Source organism: Heterodontus francisci, chromosome 34, assembly GCF_036365525.1.
Source record: "Heterodontus francisci isolate sHetFra1 chromosome 34, sHetFra1.hap1, whole genome shotgun sequence".
In the NCBI taxonomy this organism is placed as follows: Eukaryota; Metazoa; Chordata; class Chondrichthyes; order Heterodontiformes; family Heterodontidae; genus Heterodontus; species Heterodontus francisci.
In genome coordinates this window covers 6,513,558-6,539,647 of record NC_090404.1, presented here as the reverse complement: position 1 = coordinate 6,539,647, position 26,090 = coordinate 6,513,558, and the positions used below count along the sequence as shown (strand labels likewise).

Below are 26,090 nucleotides of genomic sequence, written 5' to 3'. Positions count from 1 at the left end.
GATCTGATTGAAATGTACAAAATTTTGAGTGGCTGGGATAGAGTGGAGGTGAAGAGTCTATTCACCTTAGCAGAGAGGTCAGTGACGAGGGGGCACAGATTTAAAGTGATTGGTAAAACGATTAGAGAGATGAGGAAATTTGTTGTCATCTAGAGGGTGGTGGGGGTCTGGAACTCACTGCCTGAAAGGGTAGTTGAGGCAGAAACCTGCAACTCATTCAAAAGGAGTCTGGATATGCACCTCAAGTGCCGTAATCTGCAGGGTGACGGACCAAATGCTGGAAGGTGGGATTAGAGTGGGTGGATCATTTTTTTTGGTTGGCACAGACACGGGCCAAGTGGCCTCTTTCTGTGCCATAAACTTTCTCTGGTTCGATGACGTATCTGAAGAGAAAGATCCATCAATAATATCAGTGAACATGGGGAAGTTGGGAAGTCAACAGTTTAGTGGGAATAGGGTTGAGGGAGCAGGAGGTGGGTCTCATGGACAAGACAAGCTCTGAGTGGGCAGGAGGGGAGAGAGGAGAGAAACTAGATAAAGATGAAAGTGCTGGGCTTGGAGAAAGGGGCACTTTCGAGGCAGTTTGGTCCAGTGGACTACTGGAAGGGAGTGAAGCAGCAGAGGCAGCTGATTGGATGGTCTCAAACTTAGTGACAAAGAAGTCCATGAGCTCCTCGCACTTCTTGTTGGAGTTTTTTTTTTATTCATTCATGGGATGTGGGTGTCACTGGCCAGGCCAGCATTTATTGCCCATCCCCAATTGCTCTTGAGAAGGTGGTGGTGAGCTGCCTTCTTGAACCGCTGCAGTCCATTTGGGGTAGGTATACCCACAGTGCTGCAGGAAGGGAGTTCCGGGAGTTTGACCCAACGACAGTGAAGGAATGACTATATAGTTCCAAGTCAGGATGGTATGCGACTTCGAGGGGAACTTGCAGGTGGTGGTGTTCCCATGTATTTGCTGCCCTTGTCCTTCTAGTTGGTAGAGGTCGCGGGTTTGGAAGGTGCTGTCTAAGGTGCCTTGGTGCATTGCTGCAGTGCATCTTGTAGATGGTACACACTGCTGCCACTGTGTGTCGGTGGTGGAGGGAGTGAATGTCTGTGGATGGTGTCGAGCTTCTTGAGTATTGTTGGAGCTGCACCCATCCAGGCAAGTGTAGAGTATTCCATCACACTCCTGACTTGTGCCTTGTCGATGGTGGACAGGCTTTGTGGAGTCAGGAGGTGAGTTACTCGCCTCAGGATTCCTAGCCTCTGACCTGCTCTTGTAGCCACGGTATTTATTTATTTAGAGATACACAACTGAAACTGGCCCTTTGGTCCACGGAGTCTATGCCGACCATCAACCACCCATTTATACTAATCCTACACTAATCCCATATTCCTACCACAACTCCACCTGTCCCTATATTCCCCTACCACCTACCTATACTAGGGGCAATTTATAATGGCCAATTTACCTATCCACCTGCAAGTCTTTGGTGGTGGGAGGAAACCGGAGGACCCGGCGAAAACCCACGGAGACACAGGGAGAACTTGCAAACTCCACACAGGCAGTACCCAGAATTGAACCCGGGTCGCTGGAGCTGTGAGGCTGCGGTGCTAACCACTGCGCCACTGTGCCACTCTGTTGGCTACTCCAGTTCAGTTTCTGGTCAATGGTAGCCCCTGGGATGTTGATAGTGGGGGATTAAGCGATGGTAATGCCATTGAATGTCAAGGGGAGATGGTTAGATTCTCTCTTGTTGGAGATGGTCATTGCCTGGCACTTGTGTAGCGCGAATGTTGAGGATGGAAAAGATGGGGAGAGCACTTCAAAAGGAAGTGAGTTGTGTTAGAGATATTAAAAAGTCTCGACACACTGTGTGTTTAACACTAAACTGATTTATTTGACTTTTATCCAGAATATTAACCCCTGTAACTGGGCTAGATCAGCATAAACAGACCCCAATGAACATGGTTCAGTCCTGAATGTTATTAACAGGAGAATCCAACCATTGTAGTTATTTGTGAACTCGCTGGTGTGTCAGCAGGTTGGATGAACGAGCAAATCTCTTCCCACAGATGGAGCAGGTGAACGGCCTTTCCCCAGTGTGAACTCGCTGGTGTACCAACAGAGTGGATGACTGAGTGAATCCCTTCCCACACACGGAGCAGGTGAATGGCCTCTCCCCTGTGTGAACTCGCTGGTGTCTCAGCAGCTGGGATGAATTTGTGAATCCCTTCGCACACACAGTGCAGCTGAATGGCCTCTCCCCAGTGTGCATGCGCTGGTGTGTCAGCAGGGTGGATAACTGAGTGAATCGCTTTTCACACACTGCGCAGGTGAACGGCCTCTCTCCAGTGTGAACTCGCTGGTGTGTCAAAAGGTGGGTTGAATTAGTGAATCCCTTCTCACACACAGGGCAGGTAAATGGCTTCTCCCCAGTGTGATCTCGCTGGTGTCTCAGCAGATGTGATGAATTAATGAATCCCTTCCCACACACGGAGCAGGTGAATGGCCGCTCCCCAGTGTGTGTACGCTGGTGTGTCAGCAGGGTGGATAACTGTGTGAATCCCTTCTCACACACGGAGCATGTGAACGGCCTCTCCCCAGTGTGAACTCGTTGGTGTGTCAGAAGGTTGTATGAAGTAGTGAATCCCTTTCCACACTCAGAGCAGCTGAAAGACTTCTCCCCGGTGTGAACTTGTTGGTGTGTTAGCAGGTGGGATGACTGAGTGAATCCCTTCCCACACATGGAGCAGGTGAATGGCCTCTCCCCGGTGTGAACTCGTTGGTGTGTTAGCAGGTGGGATGACTGAGTGAATCCCTTCCCACACATGGAGCAGGCGAACGGCCTCTCCACAGTGTGACTGCGCCGATGAGTTTCCAGCTCAAACGGGTAATTAGATCCCTTCCCAGAGTCCATATATTTCCTTGGCTCCTTCCTGGTGTGACTGCACTTGTGTCTTGATAGGCCAGATGAATGGCTGAAGCCTCGCCCACACACAGAACATGTGTACACTTTCTCTCCACTGTCAATGGTGCTTTTTTGTTCCATGTTCAAAATTCTATGATATTCAGGTTATGGTAAATTGGGCAACTCCATCAGGTCCTGATGTGATGTCTGGATATCCCTTCCCCTGTGAAACTGATTGAAAACAGGAAAATGGGCATGTGAAAGATCCCACAAAAACACAAAGGCAGGTTGTGAAATTGAGCTGAATGAATATGGTAGTTTGTGGGCTGGCACTTGGAAAAGAGATCTTGAAAGTTGCTGAATTGTTGTAAAAACTGAACTGGTTCACTAATGTCCTTCAGGGAAGGGAAATCGTCACCCAGTCTGGGCCTACACAAGACTCTGGCCTCTATGAGAGAGAGAGAGAGAGAGAGAGATGGGAGAGGTAGGGGGAAAAGGACTTTGACAAAACCTCCCAAACCCCTAACCTCCACAAGCTAGAAGGACCAGGGTAGCAGGTGTATGTAAACACCATCTTCTCCAGGTTCCCCCCCAAGTCACACACCATCCTGACTTGTCTGACATCTAGTTCTCGAGAAGTTTCCTGCATTTCAATATTGGAAAGAATGAAGCCATTGTCTTCTGTTTTGGCTGTCAACTCCACTCCTGAGACACCAAATCCCCACCTCTCCGTGTCAACTCTGAGGTTCACAATCTCGGTGTCATATTTGAGCCCAAGATGAACTGCCGACCACATATCCATTAAACACTGAGACTGAAATGGCTCCCTGTTATGTTGCACCTGAATTTTAAAACACTGATCCTTGTTTTCAAATCCCTCCATGGCCTCGCTCCACACCACTTCTTTATCCTTCTCCAGCCCTACAACCCTCAGAGATAGCTGGACTCATCTAATTCTGGCCTCCTCAGCATTCTTGGTTTTAATTGCTTCACCATTGGTGGCCGTGCCTTCAGCTGCCAAGGCCTAAACTCTGGAAATCTCTCCCGAAACCTCTCTGCCTCTCAAAGAACACTACAGCACAGGAACAGGCCATTTGGCCCTCCAAGCCTGCGCCGATCTTGATGCCTGCCTAAACTAACAGCTTCTGCACTTCCGGGGCCCATATCCCTCTATTCCCTTCGTATTCATGTATCTTCTTCCACCTCCTCCCTTGGCAGCAAGTTCCAGGCACTCACCACCCTCTGTGCAAAAAACTTGCCTCGCACATCCCCTCTAAACTTTGCCCCTCGCACCTTAAACATATGTCCCCTAGCAACTGACTCTTCCACCCTGGGAAAAAGCTACTGACTATCCACTCTGTCCATGCCGCTCATAACTTTGTAACCCTCTATCATGTCGCCCCTCCACCTCCGTCGTTCCAGTGAAAACAATCAGAGTTTTTTCAACCTCTCCTCATAGCTAATGCCCTCCAGACCAGGCAACATCCTGATAAACCTCTTCTGTACCCTCTCCAAAGCCTCCACGTCCTTCTGGTAGTGTGGCGGCCACAATTGCACGCAATATTCTAAGTGTGGCCTAACTAAGGTTCTGTACAGCTGCAACATGACTTGCCAATTTTTATACTCTATGCCCTGACCGATGAAGGCAAGCATGCTGTATGCCTTCTTGACTACCTAATCCACCTGCGTTGCCACTTTCAGTGACCTGTGGACCTGTCCGCCCAGATCTCTCTGCCTGTCAATACTCCTAAGGGTTCTGCCATTTACTGTATACTTCCCACCTGTATTAGATCTTCCAAAATGCATTATCTCACATTTGTCTGAATTAAACTCCATCTGCCATTTCTCCGCCCAAGTCTCCAACCGATCTATATCCTGCTGTATCCTCTGACAATCCTCATCATTATCCGCAACTCCACCAACCTTTGCGTCGTCCACAAACTTACTAATCAGACCAGCTACATTTTCCTCCAAATCATTTATATATACTACAAACAGCAAAGGTCCCAGCACTGATCCCTGCGGAACACCACTAGTCACATCCCTCCATTCAGAAAAACACCCATCCACTCATACCCTCTGTCTTCTATGACCGAGCCAGTTCTTTATCCATCTTGCCAGCTCACCTCTGATCCCGTGTGACTTCACCTTTTGTACCAGTCTGCCATGCGGGACCTTGTCAAAGGCTTTACTAAAGTCCATATAGATAACATCCACTGCCCTTCCTTCATCAATCATCTTCGTCACTTCCTCAAAAACCTCAATCAAATTAGTAAGACACGACCTCCCCTTCACAAAACCATGCTGTCTCTCGCTAATAAGTTCGTTTGCTTCCAAATGGGAGTAAATCCTGTCCCGAATAATCCTCTCTAATAGTTTCCCTACCACTGACGTAATGCTCACCGGCCTATAATTTCCTGGATTGTCCTTGCCACCCTTCTTAAACAAAGGAACAGCATTGGCTATTCTCCAGTCCTCTAGGACCTCACCTGTAGCCAATGAGGATGCAAAGATTTCTGTCAAGGCCGCAGCAATTTCTTCCCTTGCCTCCCTCAGTATTCGAGGGTAGATCCCATCAGGCCCTGGGGACTTATCTGCCTTAATGCTTTGCAAGACACCCAACACCTCCTCCTTTTTGATAATGAGATGACTGAGACTATCTGCACTCCCTTCCCTCGGCTCATCATCCACCAAGTCCTTCTCTTTGGTGAATACTGATGCAAAGTACTCATTTAGCACCTCGCCCATTTCCTCTGGCTCCACACATAGATTCCCATCTCTGTCCTTGAGTGGGCCAACCCTTTCCCTCTTTATATATGTATAAAAAGCCTTGGGATTTTCCTCAATCCTGTTTGCCAATGACTTTTCATGACCCCTTTTAGCCCTCCTAACTACTTGCTTATGTTCCTTCCTACTGTCTTTATATTCCTCAAGTGCTTCATCTGTTCCTAGCCTTGCAGCCCTTACAAATGCTTCCTTTTTCTTTTTGACTAGGCTCACAATATCCCGTGTTATCCAAGCTTCCCAAAACTTGCCAAACTTATCTTTCTTCCTCACAGGAACATGCTGGTCCTGGATTCTAATCAGCTGACGTCTGAAAGACTCCCACATGTCAGATGTTGATTGACCCTCAAACAGCCGCCCCCAATCTAAATTCTTCAGTTCCTGCCTAATATTGTTATAATTAGCCTTCCCCCAATTTAGCACCTTCACCCGAGGACTACTCTTATCCTTATCCACAAGTACCTTAAAACTTATGGAATTATGGTCACTGTTCCCGAAATGCTTCCCCACTGAAACTTCGACCACATGCTCATTCCCCAATACCAAGTCCAGAATGGCCCCATCCCTAGTGGACTATCTACATACTGTTTCAAGAAGCCCTCCTGGATGCTCCTCACAAATTCTGCCCCATCCAAACCCCTAGCACTAAGTGAGTCCCAGTCAATATAGGGGAAGTTAAAATCACCCACCACCACAACCCTGTTACCTTTACATCTTTCCAAAATCTGTCTACATATCTGCTCCTCTACCTCTCGCTGGCTGTTGAGAGGCCTGTAGTAAACCCCCAACATCGTGACTGCACCCTTCCTATTCCTGAGCTCCACCCATATTGCCTCGCTGCATGACCCCTCTGAGGTGTCCTCCCGCAGTAAAGCTGTGATATTCTCCTTAACCAGTAATGCAACTCCCCCACCCCTTTTACATCCCCTTCTATCCCGCCTGAAGCTTCTAAAGCCTGGAACATTTAGGTGCCAATACCCTCAACTAAGTCTCTGTAATAGCAACAACATCATATTTCCAAGTACTAATCCAAGCTCTAAGTTCATCTGCCTTACCTGTTATACTTGTCACATTGAAACCTCACTTTTCTCCCCTAAGATACTTCTTAAAACTTACCTCTTTGATCAAGCCTTTGGCCATCTCCCCTAATATCTCCTAATGTGGCTTGATGTCAAATGTCACTTTCTGACACTCCTGTGAAATACCTTGGAAAATTTTTTATTAAATGCAAGTTGTGTTTTAGTGGACATATATCACTGTTAAAATCCTGTAACTCCTTACCCAACACCATTGTGGGAGCATCTTCACCACATGGACTACAGCAGTTCAAGAAGACGGCCCAAGATCACCTCCTCAATGGGTAACTGGGAACTGACAATATATGCTGGTCTTGATAGTGACCCCCATATCCCAAGAATCAATTTTCAAAATCTGGATGTAAAATGGATTAAAAGATTCAATAGAAATACTTGTCTCTTTTGCAACCTAATCTCTCCTAGAAGAAAAATAGTGGATGCTGGAAGTCTGAAATAAAGAGAGAAAATGCAGGAAATACTCAGCAGGTCAGGCATCATCAGTGGAGAGAGAAGCAGAGTTAACGTTTCAGGGTGTGCAGAACGAATTACAGGGAATAAAATGATGCCGAATTTGATGGTCAATATAAGCTCAGAAGTGGAAGAGAAATGGAATATAGTGCAAGAAAAACAATTCCTGATACTGTAGGCAGATAAAGCTGCTAATCCAGCAGTGCATGGTCAGGGGAAGTAACAGCAAACTATCAAACATCTCTAAACTGCAGTCGTTAGTAGAGGGAGAGGAATTTAGACAATGGCAGAGGGCAGATCGGGGAGGGCAAAGGTGAAGCACAGCAATGGATGGACATGGATTCAGATCCACAACAAAGAAGCACATCAGCCCCAGAGCCATGGAACCTCTCAGATAGCACAGCAATAGACGTTCTAAATTGTCGATAACTAATCAAAATTCCTCACCTCTGAAACTATTTCCCTGATTTCAATTCCAAACCTCCTACTGGAGCTGCAACTGGAAAGATCTCAGAAACCCTGGACTCAGTGATTTCAAAAACCAAAAGTAGCCGAACGCAGAGCATGCGCAGAACGGTCATCAGTGCGTCAGATCATTTGCCAGTATGAAGCCGCGCATGCGCGCATCAACGTCACCACGTGATGACGTCCAACCGTTTCCTCAGCCCGAAAACGGCTCCCCGCGATCGGTGCTTCAATCGCGACTTATTATCGCCGGTCCGCTCCCACTTACCACCCTCCCCGTTCCAAAAATTGCGCCATTGAGCAATTGCGCTGCCCAGGATGACCTCACCACGCCATTGCTGATGCGCAATGATGTTACCACGCAGACAACCATCTGCGCAAACCAGTACAAGCAGGGGTGAAAGGGCGGACAGGGGCGCCGCCATGGGAGTCATTTTGCGAAAACTGAGCATGCGCGACTGGTGTGCTGTTGAAGTCATTGATTTGTCGCGAGACGTCTTCTAATTCAGTTCGGACTTTCAATGGCGGTATTTTTCCTGACCTTCTCCGAGAGAAATGTTCCCTACCCACACCAAAGGACGTCAATATCCAAACGCCCTGTCATTAGTGTTTGGAACGTGCGACCATTGTGTAGCGCAAGCGCAGGTTTTGATCCAAGGGGCACTGGCACCAGTACTAGGGAAAGAGGGAGATGCGCCATTGCAGCAGTCTTCACCAGAACTGCGCTGAGACCAGTGACCTGGCACATTGTATAACTAGAACTGCAGAGGGGCTTTAAACTAAATAGTCCATGCAGAGTTCAGGTGAGGGGAAATTTGGCAATAGTGCAGGGTAGCAATACAGGTAATGATAACCAGACTGGGACAGGAAGGGATAGAGCATACAAGAGGAAGAGTGCACGAGCAAATAATGTAACAGTAGAAAAAAATTGTAAAAAGATAAAATTAAAGGCACTTTATCTGAATGCACGCAGCATTCATAACAAGATGGATTAATTGATAGTACAAATAGAAGTAAATGGCGATGACATGATAGCCATTTCAGAGATGTGGTTGCAAGGTGACCAAGGCTATGAACTAAATATTCAAGGATATTTGACATTTTGGAAGGATAGGAAGGAAGGAAAAGGAGGTGGGTTAGTTCTGTTAATAAAGGATGAGATCAGTACAGTAGTGAGAAATGATCTTGGCTTGGAAGACCAGGATGTAGAATCAGTTTGGATGGAGATAAGAAATATAAGGGTGCAGTTTATAGGCCCCCTAACAGTAGCTAAACTATTTGACAGAATACAAATCAAGATATAACGGAGGCTTGTAGGAAAGGTATTGCAATAATCGTCAGTGATTTTGATCTTCATATAGATTAGACTAGTCAAATTGGCAAAGGTAACCTGGAGGATGAGTTTATAGAGTATATTGGGGCAGTTTCTGAGATTAATACATTCTGGAACCAACCTGTGAGCAGGCTATTTTAGACCTGGTAATGTGCTGTCAGACAGGATTAATGAATGACCTCATCGTAAAGATTCCTCTAGGCAAGAGTGATCGTAACATAATAGAATTTCACATTCAGTTTGAGAGTCTATTCAAGAAACGGGGTGCGGGGCCGATTTACTTAATGTCTGTCATTAGTAATTGGTCCATTATTAAGGAACTAGTAGCAGAACATTTAGAAACTCATAATGCAATCAAACAGTCAACATGGTTTTATGAAAGGGTAACTATGTTCACAGAATCGTTACAGTGCAGAGGGAGGCCATTCGGCCCATCATGTCCGCACTGGCTCTCCAAAAGAGCAATTCCCTCAGTTCCATTCTCCCCATAACCCTGCACATTATTCTTTTTCATTATAACTGTCTAATTCCCTTTTGAATGCTTTAATTGAAACTGCCTCCACCACGTTCTCAGGCAACGCATTCCAGACCTTAACAGCTCACTGCGTGAAAAAGCTTTTCCTCATGTCACTTTTGCTTCTCTTACCAAATACTTTAAATGTGTTCCCTCTCATTCTCGATCCTTCCACGAGTGGGAACAGTTTCTCTCTATCTACTCTGGCCAGGCCCCTCATAATTTTGAATACCTCTATCAAATCACCTCTCAGCCTTCTTTTCTCCAAGGAAAACAGTCCTAACTTCTCCAATCTGTCTTCATAACTGAAATTCCTCATCCCTGGAATCATTCTCGAGAATCTTTTCTGTGCTCTCGCCAATGCCCTCTTGTCCATCCTAAAGTGCGACAGCCAGAACTGGACGCAATACTCCAGCTGATGCTGAACTATTGCCTTATACAAGTTCAACATAACTTTCTTGCTCATGTACTCTATGCTCCTATTAATAAAGCCCAGGGTACTGTATGCTTTATTAACTGCTCTCTCAATCTGTTCTGCCATCTTCAATGACTTATGCACATATACACCTAGGTCCCTCTGCTCCTGCACCCACTTTAGAATTGTATCTTTTCTTCTATATTGTCTCTCCATGTTCTTCCTACCAAAATGAAATCACTTCACATTTCTCCACATTGAACTTCTTCTACCACCTGTCTGCCCATTCTACCAACTTTGTCCTTTTGAAGTTCTACACTACCCGCCTCACAGTTCACGATGCTTCCAAGTTTCATATCATCTGCAAACCTTGAAATTGTGCCCTGTACACCAAGGTCCAGGACATTAATATACATCAGGAAAAGCAAGGGTCCCAACATTGATCCCTAGGGTACTCCACTACATACCTTCTTCCTGCCCGAAAAACATCCATTAACCACTACTCTTTGTTTCCTGTCACTCAGCCAATTCTGTATCCATGTTGCTACTGTCCCTTTTATTCCATGAGCTACAAGTTTGCTCACAAGTCTGTTGTCTGGGACTGTATCAAAAGCCTTTTGATAGTCCATGTACACTAAACCATGGCTACCCGACCCCGACCAGACCTGATGACGTATTGGGTCGAACATACGGGCTCGGGTCGGGTCGGGCTGGACGTGGACAGCGCTGCCTTGCTCCGGGATGTAATCTTCAAGCGAACATTCAGGACGTCAAGGCGGGAAATGTGCAGTCCAGACTCCGCACTCTGCAGTAAAGCTTGGCTACCCGTCCAAACATGTGTCGGGTTTGGCATTTAAAAAAATTAAAGGACTCAGTCCTGGGTTGGGTTCGGATTGGCCCGGGTCGGGTTTTAATTTTATATCCGAGCCAGGCGTTAATGTACACTACATCAACAGCATTGCCTTCATCAACCCTCTCTGTTACCTCCTCAAAAAACTCCAGCAAGTTAGTTAAACATGATTTTCCCTTAAGAAATCCATGCTGGCTTTCCTTAATTAACTTGTATTTGTCCAGTGACTATTGATTTTGTCCCGAATTATTTTTTCTAGAAGTGTTCCCACCGCTGAAGTTAAACTGACTGGCCTGTAGTCGCTGGCTTATCTTTACACACTTTTTTGAACAAGGGTGTAACATTTGCAATTCTCCAGTCCTCTGGCACCATCCCAGAGTCTATGGAAGACTGAAAAATTATGGCCAGTGCCTCTGCGATTTCCACCCTCACTTCCCTCAGTATACTTGGATGCATCTCATCTGCTCCAGGTGTCTTATCCATTTTAAGTACAGACAACCAATCTAATACTCACTCTTTATCAATTTTAAACCTAAGTGTCTGACTTACCTCCTTTCAACATTGCCTAGGTTGCATCTTCTTCTTTGGTAAAGACAGGTGCAAAATATTCATTTAATACCTCAGCTATGCTCTCTGCTTCCATGTGTAAACCCCTTTCTGGTCTCTAATCGGCCCCACTCCACCTTTTACTACTCTTTTCCTATTTATATGTCTAGAGAAAACTTTGGGATTTCCCTTAATGCTAGCTGTCAGTCTCCTTTCATGCTCTGTCTTTGCTTCTCTTATTTGCTTTTTCACTTCCCCTCTGGACCTTCTATATTCAGCCTGGTTCTCAATAGTATTTTTTACCTGGCATCTGTCATAAGCACACTTTTTCTTCCTAATCTTAATCTCTACCTCTTTTGTCATCCAGGGAGCTCTGGATTTGTTTGACAAATTTATTAGAGTTCTTTGAGGATGTAACAAACAAGCTGGATGAAGGGGAAACCAGGAGATGTGCATGGAGCTTATTCACACTACAGGATCCCAGTACACAGTCACAGTTCTGGACAGTATCTGGAGCATGCGCAGTGTCACTTTGATCAGAGCTATGCCAGTGCTGGAGATGGTTTTGCAGCGGGTGAGAGTTGGCGGCTGGACGGGGAGGCTTCAGAAACACCTGGTGTAGGCCGCAAGCCCCAAATATGAACCTCCAACTCCCGCATTTGCATTCTGGGGCTTTTTCCCGGAATTAGGCCCAGGTCAACGGCCGCTCTCTTGGTTGAGAGGGGAGCAGATTGCATGTGCAGCCGTCTTGGTGACGACAGAGAGTGGCTTGGAGGGGAACTTGCAGGTGGTGGTATTCCCCTTTATCTGCTGTTCTTGTCCTTCTAGATGGAAGGGTTTGTGGGTTTGGAAGGTGCTGTCGAAGGAGCCTTGGTGAGTTACTGCAGTTCATCTTGTATATGGTACACACAGTTCGCCACGGATGTTGCATCTTTCTCATAAAGTCTTTCTTTTTCACTGGAATATATCTTGTTGAGAGTTATGAACTATCTCCTTAAATGTCTGCCACAGCTTCTCTACTCTCTTACCTTTCAATTCATTTTCCCAGTCCATTTTTGCCAACTTGGTCTTCATTCCACTCTGCATTGGTGGTGGAGGGAGTGAATGTTTAAGTTGGTGGATGGGGTTCCCAGGTTGCTTTGTCCTGGATGGTGTTGAGCTTCCTGAGTGTTGTTGGTGCTGCACTCATCCAAGCCAGTGGAGGGTATTCCATCACACTCCTGACTTGTGCCTTGTAGATGGTGGACAGGTCTTTGGGGAGTCAGGAGGCGAGTTACCTGCCACAGTATTCCGAGCCTCTGACCTGCTCTTGTAGCCTCAGTATTTATATAGCTACTCCAGTTCAGTTTCTGATCAATGGTAACCCCCAGGATGTTGACAGTGGGGGATTCAGCAATGGTAATATCGTTAAAAGTCAAGGGGAGATGGTTAGATTCTCTTTTATTGGAGATGGTCATTGCCTGGCGCAAGTGTGGCATGCTAGTTACTTGCCATTTATCAGCCCAAGTCCGGATGTTGTCCAGGTCTTGCTGCATATGGACATGGACTACTTCGTTATCTGAGGAGTTACAAATTGTACTGAAAATTGTACAATTATCAATGAACAACCCCATTTCTGAACGAATGATGGAGGAAGGTCATTGATGAAGCAGCTGAAGATGGTTGGGCCTAGGATACTACCCTGAGGAACTCCTGCAGCAATGCCCTGGGACTGAGATGATTGGTCTCCAAAAACCACATCCATCTTCCTTTGCGCTAGGTATGACCCCAACCAGTGGAGAGTTTTCCCCAATTGCCATTGACTCCAGTTTTGCTAAGGCTCCTTGATGCCACATCCGGTCAAATGTGACCTTGATATCCAGGGCAACTCTTTTGTTCATGTTTGGACCAAAGCTGTCATGAGGTCAGGAGCCAAATGGCTCTGGCAGAATCCAAACTGAGTGACACTGAGCAGGTTATTGCTAAGCAAGTACTGCTTGATAGCACCATTTACGATACCTTCCATTACTTTAATTGAGAGTAGACTGATGGGGTGGTCATTGGCCAGGTTAGACTTGTCCTGCTTTTTGTGGATAGGACATACCTGGGCAATTTTCCACATTGTCAGGTAGATGCCAGTGTTGTAGCTGTATAGGAACAGCTCGGCTAGTTCTGCAGCACAGGTCTTCAGTACTACAGCCGGGAAGTTATCAGGATCCATAGCCTTTGCCGTATCCAGTGCCTTCAGCTGTTTCTTGATAACACAGTATGTTATTTGTGAGGTTTTATGGCTCTGGGGCTGATGTGCTCCTTTGCTGTGGATTTGAATCCATGTGCATCCATTGCTGTGTTTCACTTCTGCCCTCCCTGATCACCTCTCTGCCATTGTCTAACCTCCCCTCCCTCTAATAATGGTTGTATTGAGCCGTGTTTGAGATTTTGCTGTTATTTCTACCAACGATGACTAAATGAGGTTTCCGCCACCGCCCATCCTCCTGACCATGCACTGCTGGATTACCAGCTTTATCTTCCCACAGTATCTTTCGTGGTCAGGAATTGTTTTTCCTGCGCTATAGTCCATTTCTCTTCCATTTCTGAGCTTATATTGACCATCAAATTCTGCACCATTTTTATACCCTGTATTCATTCTGCTCACACAGATATATTAACTCTGTTTCTCTCTCTACAGATGCTGCCTGACCTGATTATTTCCAGCACTTTCTCTCTTTATTTCAGATTTTCAGCATCCACAGTATTTTGCTTTTGTTTTATTGCAGGCGTTGCTCACAGAACCGAGTCTAGAAACACAGACAGACCAATTAAGAGCTGGTTTGTATCGGGGTGGGTGTTGGATGTGGAAGTCGGTCCCTGACCACCTGCTGCATTAGTTTATGCTGGAGTGGATATGGAGGAGAAGCTGCTGGGTTTAACCCGGAGTACTTCTGAACCCAGTCTGGCCCAACAACTTCCAATGTGACTGTCAAGGGAGGTAAATTCTAGAGGAGATTAGGTTGCTGAGCAGACCGTCTCAGTACGCTGTAATAGACTGTTGTTTTAATAACAAGTATTTCTGTAGAGGCTTTTAATCCATTTTACTTATACAGATTTTTAAAATACATTCTTGGGATCTGGGAGTATAAAATTGAAACCTGACCCAGGCCCGACCCGACCACATCCAACCCGAACCAGAGTCCTTTTTGTTTTGCGCCCGACCCGATCACCGTAATAAAGTTAATGATATCAAACAGGTTATTGTGCTCTACCTTGTCCAAATGTTGTGATCTTGTTCATTTGTTCCGGCAACAGGCTATTCCTGCAGAATCGTGCAGATGGAGTTGGGAATCTGAGCTTGATCTCCTCACTAGGAAACAATGGCATGCCACCCACCTCAACTTTCACACACGAGCGCTTTGTGGCCGAGTTCGTTGCATAGTGATCAGGGGGACAAACCTCGTTATTTCCTCACCCTCTCCCTTTTTCAGTCAACACAGTTTACGGAGGGTTGTCGGGCTGTAGAGATTTGGAGTGGTGGGGTTGGGCGGGGCAGGGGGTGTGCAAGGCCATGAAGATTTGAACATGAGCAACACAGAGGCCAATTATCATTTTCTTATTGCTATTCCGAAGGTCAGTGAATTCAATAGAGAGACTGGACTGGAAACTAAATTTCAGTGAAAGGAAAGATTGATTGATTGGAAAAAAGGCAGATCAGAAAGCAGGCTTTCCCAGTGCTGTTTGATTGTTAATGTACAGTACTGCAGATTCGGAGTATTGTTTGATTGAAGACTTACCGTTTGGGAAAGCAGCGGTGAGGAGCCGAGGTGTGCAGGAGTTTGTAAACAAAGTGAACAGTGACATCACAGGAAATCTGCAAGGTGATTGGTTGGTGAGTAACTGCTGTTAGGAAGTATCAATAAATATGTAGGTTAGTAACTGAAGAGAAAGGGAAGGTCTACAGTTTTTTTTATATCGTAAGTAGTGTTTGTTAGGGGAATCAAGGTCCCGAGTGTACATAATCTCTAATTTTTGAGTAGATTAAGGGCAAGTCATGGCAGGGCAACTTGGCAGCGTGGTGTGTTCCTCCTGTGCAATGTGGGAAGTCAGGAACACTTCCTGCACACGTGTTCTCCCTGGACACTGGAAGTGTCTCCAGCTGCAGCTACTCAAGATCCGCATTCCAGATCTGGAGCAGCGATTGGGGACACTGGAGCATCCGCGAGGCTGAGATCATCGTGGATAGCATGTACAGAGAGGTGGTCATATCTCAGGTGAAGACTGCTCAGGCAGAAAGGGAATGGGCGAGTAGAGTAGAAGAACTAGGCAGATAGTGCATGGGTCCCCTGGGTTCATCTCCCTCTCTAACAGATTTTCCGCTTTGGATACTGTTGGGGGAGATAGCTTCTCAGGGGAATACAGCAAGAGCCAAGTCTGTGGCACTACCGGTGGCTCAGCTGCATAGGAGGGGAGGAAAAACAATAAGAGTGGGACAGCTATAGTGATGGGGGATTCTATCGTAAGGGGTACAGATAGGCATTTCTGTGGCCACAAATGTGACTCCAGGATGGTATGGTGCCTTCCTGGTGCTCGAGTTAAGGATGTCACGGAGCAGCTGCAGGACATTCTGAAGGGGGCAGGTGAAGAGTCAGAGGTCGTGGTTCACATTGGTACCAACATAGGTAGAAAGAGGGATGAGGTCCTGCAACAAGAATTTAGGGAGCTAGGTAGCAGATTAAAAAGACCTCAAAGGTTTTAATCTCTGGATTACTCCTGATGCCACGTGCTAGTGTGTATAGGAATAGGAGGATAGAGCAGATGAATGCATGGCTGAAGAGATGGTGCAGGAGGATGGGGTATAGTTTCCTGGATCGCTGGGTTTCTGGCAAAGGTGGGACGTGTACGGGTTGCACCTGAACTGGAACGGGTCCAACATCCTTGCTGTTGGGGGGGGGGGGGGGGGGGGGGTGTTTAAACTAATCTGGCAGGGGGAATGGGATCCAGAGAGAAGGGTGATGCACAGCCAAATATAGAAGAGAAACTATGTCAGTCTAGAAGGCAGAGCAAATATAGACCTGTTAAGGCACAAGGGAATAATGCAAGGCTGGATTGCACCTATTTTAACGCAAGGAGTCTGACAAGTAAGGCAGATGAATTGAGGGCATTGATTAACACATGGGAATATGATATTATTGCTATCACAGAGACATGGTTAAGGAAAGGGCAGGACTGGCAGCTCAATATTCCAGGGTATAGAATCTTCAGGCGTGACGGGGGTCGGGAGGGGGGCGGCAACAGTTGTAAAATAGGAGGTGGCATTGCATTATTGATCAAGGAGTCAATTACTGCAGTAAGGAGGGATGATATCTTCGAAGGTTCTTCAAATGAAGCCATATGGGTAGAACTTAAAAACAAAAAGGGGGCAATCACTTTGCTGGGAGTGTAAAACAGATGTGCAGTCAGGGAGAGATACAGGAGCAGATAGAGTCATAGAATTATGCAGCACAGAAGCAGGCCCTTCGGCCCACCGTGTCTGTGCCGGCCATCAAGCACCTATCTATTCTAATCCAATCTGATAAGTAATCCTATAAACACGTATGACCATTGTGTTTTGGAGAGCTTGCACGTTTCAATTTGATTCGTGTGGCTCCCTTGCATGCTTGAATAAACCAGTGTTCAAACAAAGAAACTTGAGTATTGCCTGGCAACCACTTGCACGTGGAGAGAGGAGAATGAACTCTCACGGGTAGCAGAACAAGGGAGGGTGATTGAACTCCCAGAAGGGGCTACTGGAGGGTGACTGAACTCCCGCATGGGGAGAGTGATTGAACTTCCCGCAACAATTGGCATAGTCGGCAGGATCCATCAGGACTCTCCACGCGGACCGGCCATGTTTCGGTGAGTATTTCCTTTGAAAAATATTCATGGGACATGGTGGACGATAGGGAAGCCCAAGTTGGCAGATCCAAACCAGAAGAGGGTAAGAGAAAGAGACTCAAGTTTGTAAGCTTGTGGGACTGAGGGGGTCCAGGGCACGTGAGTAACTAAATGGCTGCAGCGGGAAAGGGGGAACTCGAGTTCGTTGAGCAATGGGGAGGAGAAGGGACCATGTCCCTCTTCTTTGCTCGAAAACATCAGAAACTGATCTGTAATATAGGAGACAAGTTACTGTGTCTTTTGATTCAAATGTGTGAATGTTGGAAGCCTCCACGAATGAAATTAATGTCTGAGATGTGCAGCTTGTGTTCTGTAGAACTGACCATCATTAAGTCTTTGTTGTCTGGCTTTAATGTTGAAAGCATGAGTCTGTTACTTTTTCTATCTTTACACATGTATATTTTGTGGGAACCTTGAGTCATGTTTTGGTTGTGAACTCGTTGAACCTGTGTGTGTTCCTTGGCAACAGGACAAGGAATTTGACACAGATTTTGATACTTTGAATTTATAAACTATTACAGGAATCAATTTTCTAAGTTGCTTGGAACTGAATGAGTGTGAAAAGTGATTGTTGAGTGTGTTCATTTCAATTTAAGATTGTGCACCCAGGAATGGGATATGAAATTGAATTATATTTAAAGTTAAAGTTTTATTTCCAGCTTAAAAGTTGGTTTTGCAACTGTGAAAAGCCAATGAACAATTTTCTAAGAGATAAGCTTCAGCCTTGAAAGTCTGAAGATGTCTGGCAGAAATCCAATTTGAAGTTTAAAACACTGCTTTAATTGAGCAAACATTTAAAATCTGCTATTGCTTTATTTTGCAGTTTAAACTCAAAGACATGTTTTACTGACTTTGTAAGTAGCAAGTGTCAGAAATTGGATATTGTTTTAAGGGGGAGAAGGATAAGCAAAGGAGATATGGGAAAGATTAACATTTGCATAAGAAGCTGATAAGGTTTCTGTTGTAAGAATGTTCAATAACTTTTTCTTTAGTTTTTGGGTTTATTACAGTCATTTGAAAAGGCGCCTGAAGAAAGAACAAGAAAAATGACGTAATTTACCTGTCTTTAAAAAAAAAGCACGTGCTATTCTGTTCTGTCTGGAGTTAAAGTATTATAAGTTAATGTCTGAACTAAGTTTATACTATTAAGGTTAACTAACATGTTAAGTTGAGAAAAACATTTAAATGTTTATTGCCGTGAACTGGAATTTGGAATCATCTTGGTCGTATACAAAAAAAATCCTTGGATTAGAAACCTCTTGCAAAAGATGCTAAAAGTTTGGAAACAATGGGAGTTTAATCTAAACTACTGTCTTCTTTAATGGAGATGGTTTCCTTTGAAGTTGATAATGTAACTAATGATTTTGTTGTTTTAAAACCCAAAAGATATCAAAAATAACAAGTTTAAAATGGAGTTTATTTTTTTTGATCATAAAGAAAAAGGTTACGCAAAGTGACGCAGCTGAGAATGTTTTGCTCTGCCCCCTTGGAGACAAGCAAAGAAATTAACCTTGCTACAGCTATTGTTTTTCCATTTAATTTTTGCATTGCTGCAAGTAAAATTAACCTATTGGGCTTTGGGAGAGAGCTACAATGCATTCTGATGCCATAGCAAGAGATCCAGCAGCTTTAAGAATTTAAGAACATAACTGAGGACAATAAATGTCACAGCATCTTTATCAATGAGACAAAATGCTTGAGAAGGAGAGATAGTTGCAAGCACTTCTGTCTTTAATGTAAAAAAAAATGCAAATACCATCAAGTCTGGGTATAAGAAATTGGAATCGATAAAATTAAATTGATATGAGTGGTTATTTAAAGCAAAGGGAACATTATCTGACATTTAACAGGACAAAGTTTTAGAAAACAAAAAACAAAAGCAATGTAGGTGGTTCCCAACTATAAAAAAAAACAAAGTTTCTTTTGGGGAGATATTAAATGGAATAATAAAACCTGTCACTCCAGCAACACTTATTTGAATTTGGAATATCTGAGATGTCGAAAATCCAGTGCAATTTACTTTTAAGAAATTAAAATGTCATCCAGGATCGAGGTAAAAAAACAAACAAAATATGGTAATGCCTGGAATCAAATGGGAATATTTAATTTCTGTTTTAAAGTTTTAAGACTGTACAGTTTCTCCAGGGCGCATGAATGAAATCTAATTATAATTAATGGGAATTGGCAATTAGATTGGGCTGATGCAAGAGCTAATAAAGGAATCTGGGGATAAAACAGAAATTCCACATCCCCCATCATCCTCAAAGTTCTGGAATGGAAGAATGAACAGGACTTTAAAGACCTCGAAAGCTATAGCAATACAAGGAAAAGGGAATAGCTGGGCAACAGTTTTACCCAGCATTCTGAAGCATCTACCGGCCACCCCAAATAAGAATACAGGATTTACACCATTTGAGCTAATGACAAGATGGGCAATGCAGTTACCAAAAGGAATAATGGTCGGATAGGCGGACGCAGGCCCGCTTAAAGGTAGAATCCGAGAGTATGTCAGAGAAATGAGTAAAGAGCTACACAAGCTCAGACAAGAGGTTAAGGACAGACAGGCAGCTAAGGACATAGAATTGGATCAGCAGTTGGAAAAACAGAAGATTCCGCAGGTGGGAGATAAGGTAATGGTCAGAAGGGGTCCAGAACACGGCGGACTTCAACCCCAATGGCATGGACCACATGAGGTAATTATGACAGGTGATATGTGTGCGCTCATAGACATGAAAACAGGAATTAAATGGAAATATTATACACAGTTAAAGATTCTTAAGAACTAACTGCATTCTGGAATTACCGGGGCGAATGTCTCTACAGGTCATCTATACCAGTTGGGATGTGGGTGAGATCTCAGCCTGGGAAGTCCCAAAAAGACACATCAACCAACGCACCTGTTTACACTCGGGGCCAATATGTACAGCTGCCGAAAGGAGGGACGGGAGAATGGATCAGGAAGCCGACAACATGGATCTCCGACAGGGTTACTAGCGATAGCCACCAGACCAGATGGTTACAGCACAGGTTGGGACAATGATCACTGTCACCTTGACAAAGTCAAGTAAACCCTGGGTGTGTATGGGCAAATGACTTCGGCTACACAGCAACCCCAGCTAGCGGTCTAGGATGGCAGTTCGAACACCCATCCTTCAATCATGATACGCCAATCCCCATACAGTACACCCAAGTAATGTACACCGTGGATACTGATGGTAATTTAGACCTCTAGGGGGTTTAAGACAAGGACTGGGGAAGTGGTGGTACATATGCAAGTTAACACATCCCACGTACAGCCCATTACTGACTAATGTAGGAATCAATGTAACTGCAGGGTGGATAGATTCCCCCTCCCCCCCCCTTTTGTATGGGAACCTGATTTAGACGGACAGTATTGTCAAGATATGTGTATTAATGTTATAGAGTGATATGGATGTGTAGATGTTAGATGTTATAATTTAAGCACCCGTGGATATCAGAAACCCACTCCCGATGCCCCGAAGTAGTCAATCCACCGATAAATGGGTTAATTAGGATAGGGAGTAAGAAACTGCTGTTGCACAATGTAACTATGGTCACTATAAAGGCATCTTATAACCTCACCAGGCTGGCCCCAATATTAAATACCCACTGCAGGGAACATCCCAGTTCAGGGCGTTGGGCAGCCCACCAGATGGTGAAGTTAAAACGGGATTATAAGTTCCGGATTGCCCCGGGAATATAAATCAACCCGTGAATTCACAAAGGGAGGAGGAAAAGAAGCATACTGTGGGATTTTAGCAGAATATTCAGGAGTGCCAATTCAGCCATAAACTCCATACGAACCTGAGTTAAACGGGTACGCCTCCTGGGGGCAACTGAAAATGCAAGGGGAATACAGTTCACAGCGAAGGGAACTGAGTATGCCTTAACCTCTACGGATGTCTTAAAGGGAAGGCTTGCTACAGACATTAAATAAAACTGCTACAAGTATCCTAAACGTAACAGATTCACAGACGAAGGGGCGGGCTTGCGACACGTTAGCTAGAGACCTTATAGACGATGTCCGATCCAATATACAGAACATCCGATTTGGGGCGATCCTGAACACATGTTCAAATCCATCCATCGGTTGAACCTTATAAATCTACATCGAGACCAGCAAGAACTGGTAGTTACACAACTCCAGGAGGGAGGAACGGAAGGAATTACGAAGTTCACCATGGCTGTCCCACAAGACCACCACCCAATCGGCACCTTCACTAACAGCTATCAGTTCACATCCCTGGGAGTTCCCCAGGGAGGCCGGGTGTACTGAATAGGATCGCACAGGTACATCGTACATAAACAATTCCCACCCAAGCACCCAGGGGTGTTGTGCCGAGTCCAAAAATTATATTGTGTGCTCCTGCCATGCCTTGATGTCCGTAACTACGATCAGTAGGGTTACCCCATCAGTAATACTGATAAAGACATTTTTCGAGCCATACAAGTCTCACCCACTCAGTGGTGCTTCATCACTAGTGAACCTGAATTTGCATACAGCGACCTCATCTGCACCGACCCGACCAGCTTCTGCTTACAAATTACCAACCCATTCACAATAGGGGAATTCCACTTCCCCGGTTGAATGTCAGGGTGTGTGTTCGGGGCCTGTTGGGATGACAAAACCTTTATCGACCAGACCCCAGGGGGAGTGGCTAGGCAAGCAATTCAGAAGCTATCCGAATAGCCCAACGGTACGCAGCCACCTCTCACGAGCTGGATGAGAAAGGCCGAGTACAGGTTAATTTGGCCACGGGATCTGCCAAGAGGTTGATTAACTCTGCCACTAGCACCACCACTGCCCGGAGATTGGCTGGGTAGTGGAAGATAGCGAGGACAATGGCATCCATGTTGTCAGTTATAGTATTGTTGATCACGATAGGGTTATGTTGCTACCAATGATGGACATTCAACCACATGAAGATATTATTCGCACAGAAGGGATGTGGCGCAGCGACCACGCAAATTAAGGGGATAGAAAAGACAGGGATTGATAGGATACGATAAATACAATTTAATGGTTTAGGGAAATTACCTAGATCTGGAGGACTGGCCATCCAAAGGATATGTGGGTAAGATTCCTCAACCGTTGGTCAACTTGGCACCTGCCAAGGGCCAAAATGGGGGATTGAAAAAGAAAAAATACACTAAAAAGATATATGACACAAAGAATAAGTTAAAAGGATACATGAAACAAAGAACAAGCTTTAAAAGACCTTGGATACACAAAATTGCTGACACAGACAGAATTGGACAAGCAGGGGGGAGGTGTGGCTTTCTGATAACAAACTGGTGCTCAGGAGATGTGTGTTGGTCGCTAATTGGAGTCATTTTATTAGTATGTACATGCAGCCCCTCGGATAGGCTGTCATGCTGACCGCCGAGGGGACCCTCTAACTATTTCATTATGATCATGTTAAAACAAAGTTAAATGTGGCGCAGGGATGTACGAGTCGTGGTTGGCTCATTTAAGTCACTCTGTATAATCTGATTGGTTATGTAAACAATGTCTGATAAGTAATCCTGTAAACGTGTATGACCATTGTGTTTCGGAGAGCTTACCCGTTTCAATTTGATTCATGTGGCTCCCCTGCATGGTTGAATAAACCAGTGTTCAAACAAAGAAACTTCAGTCTTGAATCTCGTCTGGTAACCACTTGCACGTGGAGGGGGAGAACAAACTCTCACCGGTAACAGAACAAGGGAGGGTGATTGAACTCCCGCATGGGTTGGAAATAAGGGAGGGTGATTGAATTCCCGAAAGGCAAGGGATGGGGACTGAACTTCCTGCAAAAAGGAGTATAGAAAGTGTAGGGGGGTACTTAAAGTAATTAGGAGAGTGAAGAACGGGCATGAAATATACTGGTGGGCAAGATAAAGGAAAATCCCAAGGCGTTTTATAAGTATTTTAAAGGCAAGAGGATAACCAAAGAAAGAGTAGAGCCCATTAGGGACCAAAGTGACAATCTGTGTGTGGAGCCGGAAGACATAGGTGAGGTTTTAAATGATTACTTTTCATCTGTGTTCACTATGGGGAAGGACGATATAGGTGTAGAGACAGGGAGGGGGATTGTGATATACTTGGAACAAATTAGCATCGAAAGGGAGGAGGTATTAGCGGTTTTAGCGGGCTTAAAAGTGGATAAATCCCCAGGCCAATACGAGATGTATCCCAGGCTGTTATGTGAGGCAAGGGAGGAGACTGCAGAGGCTTGGACGCAAATTTTGAAATCCTCTCTGGCCACAGGAGAGGTGCCAGAGGACTGGAGGACAGAGAATGTGGTACCATTATTCAAGAAAGGTAGCAGGGATAAACCAGGTAATCACAGGCCAGTGAGTCTAACATCAGTGTTCGGGAAACTATCAGAAAAATCTATGAGGGACAGGATTAATCTCCACTCCGAGAGGCAGGGATTAATCAAGGATAGTCAGCATGGCTTTGTCAGGGGGAGAACATGTCTCACAATTTTGATTGAATTTTTCAAGGAGTGACTAGGTGTGTAGATGAGGGTAAAGCAGTTGACGTAGTCTACATGGACTTCAGTAAGGCTTTGATAAGGTCCCACATGGGAGTTTGGTCAAGAAGGTAAGAGCCCATTGGATCCAGGGCAATTTGGATCCAAAATTGGCTTAGTGGCAGCAGGAAGAGGGTGGTGGTCAAGGGTTGTTTTTGCGATTGGAGGCCTGTGACCAGTGGTGTACTGCAAGGATCGGTGCTGGGACCCTTGCTGTTTGTACTGTACATTAATGATTTAAACGTGAATATAGGAGATATGATCAGTAAGTTCGCAGATGCCAAAAATTGGTGTTGTAAATAGTGAGGAGGAAAGCCTTAGATTACAGGATGATATAGATGGGTTGGTAAGATGGGCAAATGGAATTTAATCCTGAGAAGTGTGAAGTGATGCATTTTGGGAGGACTAACAAGACAAGGGAATATAAAATGGATGATAGGATCATAGGAAGTGCAGAGGGGCCTTGGTGTACTTGTCCATAGATCACTGAAGCAAGCGTTACAGGTAAATAAAAGTGGTTAGGAAGGCATATGGGATACTTGCCTTTATTAGCCGAGGAATAGAATATAGAGCAGGGAGGTTATGATGGAGCTGCATCAAATGCTAGTTAGGCCACAGCTGGAGTACTGTGTATAGTTCTGTTCGCCACACTATAGGAAGGATGTGTTAGCACTGGAGAGGGTGTAGAGGAGATTCACCAGGATGTTGCCTGGGCTGGAGCATTTCAGCTATGAAGAGACACTGGATAGGCTAGGGTTGTTTTCCGTGGAGCAGAGGAGGCTGAGGGGGGACCTGATTGAGGTATACAAAATTATGAGGGGCATAGATAGGAAGAAACTTTTTCCCTTAGCGGAGGTGTCAATAACCAGGGGGCACAGATTTAAGGTAAGGGACAGGAGGTTTAGAGAGGATTTAAGGATTATATTTTTCACCCGGAGGGTGCTTGGAATCTGGAACACACTATCTGAAGGGCTGGTAGAGGCATGAACCCTCAACATTTAAGAAGTATTTAGATGAGCACTTGAAATGCCATAGCATACAACGCTACGAGCCAAGTGCTGGAAAATGGGATTAGAATAGATCGGTGCTTGATAACTGGCATGGACATGATGGGCCAAAGGGCCTGTTTCTGTGCTGTATAACTCTGACTATGGTTTCTGGTTGATCAGCATACACATAATGGCCAGCACCTCGAATAGCCTACAAAGTCAAAAAAACATGTTAATATTGACGAAGTATGTTGAACAATTTCTAGTATTGACATTTAATACAATTTTACATAAAGGCAAGTAGCACTTTTAAAAAAAACATTCTTGCCTAGATTAATTGATGTCATGGGTGAATCCCAACCCTCCAAAGCTTTCAGAGTGTCCCTCTATCCTTTGAGATCTTTGTAAGTATTTACCTGTCAATGCTGCAACAAAAAAAAAAAAAATCAGTAAGTGCTGCTTGTTAATTGCTTCTATAACGATTACAGTTCACTCTTAGAAGAGATAAAGCATCCTAGAAGCCCATACTTTGAAGTATTGAAATGTAAAACAAATAATCTAAGTGATTAAAATGCAGTTATGTATTTATTGGACATCTTTCTTCCAACTCCTTGAGTACATAAAATTAAAGATCCCAACTCTAGGAGCCGAACTAAGTTTTTGTAGATAATGATCAGATACACACTGTATTTCTCTTTTCTGTCAGAAATATCAGCCCGTCTCTTCCGGACTTTCAAACAACGTCTCGACTCCCTCATGATTTTTAAGCAGTATTCTCGTGAGATTATCCATTTTCTCTCTACAAAGAAAGACTTGCTCTTCTCTAGCACCTTTCACAACCTCAGGACGTCCCAAACCACTTTCCACCCAATGAAGGTCTTTGTGAATTGTAGTCACTGTCGTAAAGTAGGAAACGCAGCAGCCATTGTCCACAGCAAGCTCCCACAAACAGCACTGTGAAAATAACCAGATAAAACAGAAACAAATCATGTCAAAACGTTTACTGTTTAACATAGGTCACCAAGGCTTTGGCGTGATGTATAGTTTCTACAACATCCGGAGCTTCGGAAGCTAATTCCTTTGGATCATGTGAATGTCGAAGGACAGTGTTATATCAGTGGTCCTGACAATCTAGACGTCAAAATGGTCTAACAGCAAGCACTATGTTAGCGCCTTGATCTGTCACCCAGATTAATTTATTTAAATTTACTGGGTCGAATCCAAAAGTATTCACTAGCAGCTTTAAAATCTCACTCCTGATGTTTTCGGCAGGTTCGGCGTCCTCCAGTGGAAACATTACTGTTAAA

General features: G+C 44.7%; 1 protein-coding gene and 1 gene segment (V, D, J or C); one reads left to right on the top strand and one right to left on the bottom strand.

Moving 5' to 3' along the window:
• The window catches only part of LOC137348552 (Ig heavy chain C region, secreted form-like), a 703,592-nt gene that overhangs the window by 175,154 nt on the left and 502,348 nt on the right, over nt 1-26,090 (top strand).
• LOC137348977 (zinc finger protein 271-like) overlaps nt 1,891-26,090 on the bottom strand; it is a 35,112-nt gene continuing 10,912 nt past the window's right edge. For 2 of the 3 annotated variants that reach the window (XR_010969181.1, XR_010969180.1), the window contains 2 exons: nt 25,112-25,208; nt 18,129-24,994 (listed from right to left, as the gene is read on the bottom strand). Coding sequence is in view for 1 of the 3 variants with exons in the window: in XM_068014228.1 (XP_067870329.1) it covers nt 2,001-2,850 (850 nt within the window). In the remaining 2 variants the exon portion in view is untranslated. Of the gene's footprint in view, nt 2,851-18,128; nt 24,995-25,111; nt 25,209-26,090 lie in introns of those variants that run through there. The other variant, XM_068014228.1, reaches the window with a different exon arrangement.